Source organism: Cariama cristata, unplaced genomic scaffold (assembly GCF_000690535.1).
Source record: "Cariama cristata isolate BGI_N322 unplaced genomic scaffold, ASM69053v1 scaffold11355, whole genome shotgun sequence".
Classification (NCBI taxonomy): Eukaryota; Metazoa; Chordata; class Aves; order Cariamiformes; family Cariamidae; genus Cariama; species Cariama cristata.
This window is the reverse complement of record NW_009619262.1, coordinates 11087-16409: the sequence shown is the minus strand read 5'-3', so window position 1 is coordinate 16409 and position 5323 is coordinate 11087. Positions and strand designations below refer to the sequence as shown.

At 42.8% G+C, this 5323-nt stretch overlaps 1 protein-coding gene across 1 annotated transcript; it reads left to right on the top strand.

Annotated features, from left to right (window-relative positions):
- LOC104162447 (lymphocyte antigen 6E-like) lies at nt 1-4899 on the top strand. The gene is made up of 3 exons (XM_009701167.1): nt 1-52; nt 3699-3818; nt 4688-4899. The coding sequence occupies exons 1-3, from the start codon at nt 1-3 to the stop codon at nt 4897-4899; spliced, it is 384 nt and encodes a 127-aa protein (XP_009699469.1).
- The last annotated feature ends 424 nt before the right edge of the window (nt 4900-5323 follow it).

Sequence of the window (5323 nt, the reverse complement as noted above, 5' to 3'; positions counted from 1 at the left end):
ATGAAGACTACCCTTGTCACCTTGCTGGCCGCTGTCCTGTGTGTGGAGCAAGGTGAGCCTCTAATGCTGCTACGAGTTAAGATAAGGCTTATAAAGAAGATGGTGAAAACTTTTGATATGGCAAAAATTTAGAGGGCTGTCACCAATTTCCTTTTGCACCTTGATTAACAAATTGCTGCAGATATAAGATCCTGATAAACTAATTATTCTTTCCAGCAGGCAGTATTGTGATAGAGCTCTAACTGTATGGTGCAGGATGACAGTGGTCTATGGGATCTTCCTGAATTATGCAAGTTGGAAGTGCCAGAAAGCGTAACAGAACATATTTTTTTAATCCATATCAATTTTTGAGTATTTTACAGACTTTTCTGTACTGTTGCTTCCTCCATTGTAGCAAGCCATGTGGTTTGCCATGTGTCTGGCTCCCTAGGAAATGCACCAGCGAGAATTTTGGTAGATTAAATTGGAGGCAGAGGTGAAAGAGCTTTTCTGTGCATATGTCATGTTAAAGGCATCCTTCTCCCAAAGGGAAGTCTGAAGTACTTTGAATGTGTGTCCTCCTTCTGAGACTGACACACATGCGTTGTTACATCACTACTTGCATATAGGAATAATGACCAGATTGCCAATATTTCCCCCACGCCTCATGGTTTCCCAGAAACCATGATACATATCTAGCAGAGGTTGAGAAAGAGGAATCTAATTAATTCTTGCTCTTTGATATATCAAACCCCTACTCCTACATTTTTTGGACAGATGGTTCTGCAGCATGCCTGGAAGATCAGAAGCTTTGGCCAGTTTTGGGGTGGGAAAAGGAGTATTCAGTTCTAAAAAAAGAAAGGATTTTCTGCCCATAATTCCGGAATGCGGTGACACAACATGGACAGAGGAGAGTAATTATCAAAGCCAATGTCCTCAGTGTTACCCAGGATGAAGTGGTAAGCTAATAGAGATTCAAGACCCTGGTAGCACATATTCATGGTGGGATGCCTTATTGCTGTAGTAGGCTGATGACATTTTATATTGGCATCAGCTTCCAAATGGACTCAAGGACAGTCTTTAATACAGCACCTTTCTGTAGCCCAGTCTAGATCGGAGGAAGCGAGCAATTCTAATATCAAGGCTTTCACATTCAAGAGTAAGAGATTGCAGCTTTCTGGTCTAATACAGAGACAAAGGAAAACTTGGAGATAACGGTTACTTGATCCTTCTCATGTCTCTGAGGTCCCATTCAAGACCCTAATAAGCAACTTTTGATCAAAACTGTTGATCTCTCAGCCCACCAAAGGGGGTCTGTTGCCATTTGCATCCATGAACGCACCTTTTTGGATATATTACATCCAGAAGAAATCTTAAAAGGTCATGATCCTTTTCCCTGATCCAATGCTAGACCAAACCAGGTAGATGTTTGTCTAATGTGTACTTGAAAATTTTCAACAGAGAAGATTCCACAGACTGGAATTGCTCAGACTCTCATCCTTTTAGAAAAATAGTCTTAATATCTCTTAAGATCTCTTTTTGTACAGTTTTCCTGTGTTTTCACCATAGGATGTGTAGAACAGTTTATTACCTTCTTCCTTGCAGCTTCTTTTTGCTTGCAGCTTCTTGTTGCTTGCATGAAGAAGATTACTGTGTCTTTCCTCAGCATCTTCTCATTTCTAATAGATAAACTAAATGCTTCCAAACTTTCCTACGAGGTCATATTTTCAAGATCTCTCACCATTTCTCCTCCCTCTCCTCTGGTCTCTCTCCAAATGCTTTGCATATTTTTTGAAGTGCCACATAGAGATTTGGTTATCGGTGTCATAGCTGAGGCCTTGCCAGAGTGGAAAGGCCACTTTGCATATCTCACACATGACATTGCTGCCTATGTTCCCTTCAGTGACGTTTGTTTTCATCGCTGTAGTGTGACACCGTTGACTCCTGCTGTTTACACTGCAGTCCTTAATTGTAACCCAACCAGTTGTTCCTCATCCCACATTTAAGTGGCTAATTTTTATCTCAGTGTAATATATTTCTTTTTATTGAACTGTATCCATTCTTTTTTTCATTCTTTTGTTACATTCACCTGTCAAAATCACTTAGAACTCCATTTACTGTATGCTTTCAGCTATTTTGTCCTTGGCATCATCTGAAAATGTGATGTGCATCCTCTACCCCATCCCCACTGTCACTAGTAATCATGCTGTAATAGACCTGAGCCCACAGCAGAGCTCTGGAGAACGTTATGAGTAGTGTTGCTCCAATTGCTTTGACCAATAACCATTGCGAACTACCCTGTGAGAGTGTTTTTGTGCCTGGCTTTGTACCCATTCTGTTGCATTTTCACTAGCTTGTGTTTCCCAGGCTTGGCCATAACAACGTCACTCAAGATTGTGCCAAAAACGTTGGTAAAACCTTATTGCACCTTCTCTACCCTGTACATGAAGATTCAACTTTTTTAGTGATGAATGATGCCAAAAAGCTACACAGTGTTATGGTCCTCTCAGCATCAACGGTTGGTAACTTCTTCCTTCCCTTCCATTAGGAACTTCTCATTTAATGGTCTCTCTGACCTACATTGCCCTTCCACTTTCTTACTGCCAATTTCTTATCAGGCAAAACTGCACTCACAGGAAGGCGTCCTCTAGTTGCTTTCTGCCCTTTCCATATTGACAGACTGTCCCCAGACCTACAGGGAACTTAAAAAAATTCTGTGCTGTGTTTGCTTCTCTTTCCAAAAATGTCTGTGTTTTTAAAGTCATTCATCCCCTCACTTAGACACAAAACCACATACTTTGCTCTGGGTGATTTCACAAGCTCAGAACCCAACCCACCGTAAAACCTATAAATCAATCTGGGTAGTGTTCTGCACACACTTTGCTGTGGTTTCTCATCCAGACTGTGTTTTTGCACTTCCTCTTTTTTATCATTACTGTACAGAGGCTTTCCAGAGGTCTGCCCTACCACCTTCTGGATTTGAGGGCAAGTATGTACATTCTTGACAGAAAAGAGAAGGGCTGCCTGCCCTTCCTGACAGTCACCTTCTGTATCTGTCGTGCACATGTATGCATTATGACATGTATGAATTATGTCATCAAATCTACATTTACCAGTTAAACCATACTTTTGGTTCAGACTTCCCATTTATTCTCTATCTTACTGTAGTAGGCAGAAGTTTGACAGTGCATCTGACTACTCTCACCAGACTTCCTAGGACTGAGGTTAGGCCAGTTCAGTTAGTGGCATTCGACCACAAGAAAGGATATGTGACAGTAGTCTCTGAGCCAGATGAAAGAGAAGTAGGACACTGGGCATTGTCCATCTCCTCGAAATGCTTCAGGCATCCTCAAGTTCTCCCTGGCAAGCTCTGCCTAGGCTTCACGTGGCAGAGCTCCCAGGACAGAGAAGCTATTGCTCAGCAATAATCTCCATCATAAAAGACCCCAAATCCTTGAATTCCACTCACATCTACTGCTGCCAGAGATTGCAAACAGATCAATAACACTTCGCAGCCTGAGACATATGAGACAGAGAGGGATTTAACATTGCTGCCATAGGTCAAGGGATAAAGAAAGTCACTGGTCATTCACACACAAGCGTTCATCGGGCTATAACTAGGAAAATGGAGATATCTGGATTGTAGGTATTCTGGTTCCTAAACCATGTAATGTGCTTTTTCTTTTTTCTTTTTCTTTTTTTTTTTTTTTTTCCCCTAGCTTACCCATTTATGTGCTATGTGTGCCAAGAACAGGAGTCCAACACAAACTGTTTGACCATTTCCATGTGCTCAAAGGAAGACAAATATTGCGTGACTGTCCGTAACAACGTCGGAACAAGTACGTTTCTGAACAACACTTTGTTTATACTGTAGAAGAGCAGTCCCAGGAACAGACTTTCATCCCAGTCATGGCCACATATGGAAACAATAGCCCCGATCACCAACTGTTAGGCAACACCGACCTTGTTGCTTGCTATTGCAGTCACTGCAGTGTGGATACATACTTCACGTTGTTATCAGGAGCTGGGGAAATGCTGAATATACATATAGCAGCACCAGAGAGTGAATTCAAGCCTGAGGCTGTGTGCACTGCTTCATGGTTACCTTCCCCCAGCTTTCTGCTGACCTCTCCAGCTAGCTCTTGCTACAGCAATATTCAATCCCAGGGTTGTTTTCAAAAATGTTTGGCCAAAACTGCATCATGGCTGACTCCCTCTGCCATAGAATCACAGAATCATTATGGTTGGAAGAGATCTCAAAGATCATCAAGTCCAACCGTAAATGCGCAAAAGTCCATGTGCAATCCTTCAGGTCTGTCCTTGGGGTTCTGCACCCTCAAACACCTCCATGTGCTCTCAGACCAAATCCCAGATCATACAATACATTCCCCCCCCGGTTTATGCTGTAGGAAAACTGTTCAGGTGCACAGTGACCCAGCCTGGGCATCGATTCAGGCAGCTTGAACTGAAAGCCACCCATACAAGCCAATTCCACTTTAGGAACAGATGAAACATGGAGCCCAGAGAAGACCAGCATCATGGTGCAGCAGTGTGGACATGGCCAGACTGTTGCTAGTCCTGAGCAGAGGACATATTTGCCTTGGGGACTAGTGCCTAACCTTCTTTTATTCATCAGTGCAGATTCAGCCATGGAAACACTTTAACAATGATTCTTTTCCCTCCCTCCCCGCCTTCTCTTCTGCATTAGAGCCCAACAAGCCTACATATGTCATCTCTAAGATGTGTTCTCCAACGTGTCCAGCAACAAGTCAGCAACAAAACCAAACCCATCAGAGGGTTTCTTGCTGTGAGAAACCATTATGCAACGTGAATGGAGCCAGCAGCAAGCAAAGCAGCTGTGGAGTGATGTCCCTGGGTGTTATAGCCAGTGTCACTTACATCTTTGCACATGGACTGTGATGGGTTAGGAAAAGCTCCCCATGATGGCATTGTTGGCTGAAATAAAAGTGTGTTGCTCTGGGATAATTACTGCTCTCGAAGAGTCGTGCTTTGTGGCTGAGCTTCCCCCGGGATTTTCGAGACAGTCTAAATAAGTTAGGTGCTGAACTCCCATTGATTTCTTAAGCCTACTTGAATCCTAAGTGTCCCCAGACGTTCAAGTCACCTAAGAAAACATATAAAAGACAGCCCTTTTGACATGTTGGGTCTTCAAATCGTTACAGCTCTGAAGAGATCCTTGAAGAAATATTTTTGTCTCTTTGAGTGTCAAAGCACTGCAAGGAATAACAACCCACCCTGCCTGAAACACAGGTAATAGCTCAATAGTTCTGTTAGCACAGAGGGAATGTTCAGGATCTTCTGTTCACAGCAAGCTGGTTATCAC

Excerpts from the sequence above, each read along its gene's own strand:
- LOC104162447 (XM_009701167.1), top strand. The coding sequence starts at position 1 with ATGAAGACTACCCTTGTCACCTTGCTGGCCGCTGTCCTGTGTGTGGAG. Across the intron at positions 53-3,698 it reads TGTCCTGTGTGTGGAGCAAG|CTTACCCATTTATGTGCTAT; the intron begins GTGAGCCTCTAA and ends TTTTTCCCCTAG. Across the intron at positions 3,819-4,687 it reads CCGTAACAACGTCGGAACAA|AGCCCAACAAGCCTACATAT; the intron begins GTACGTTTCTGA and ends CTTCTGCATTAG.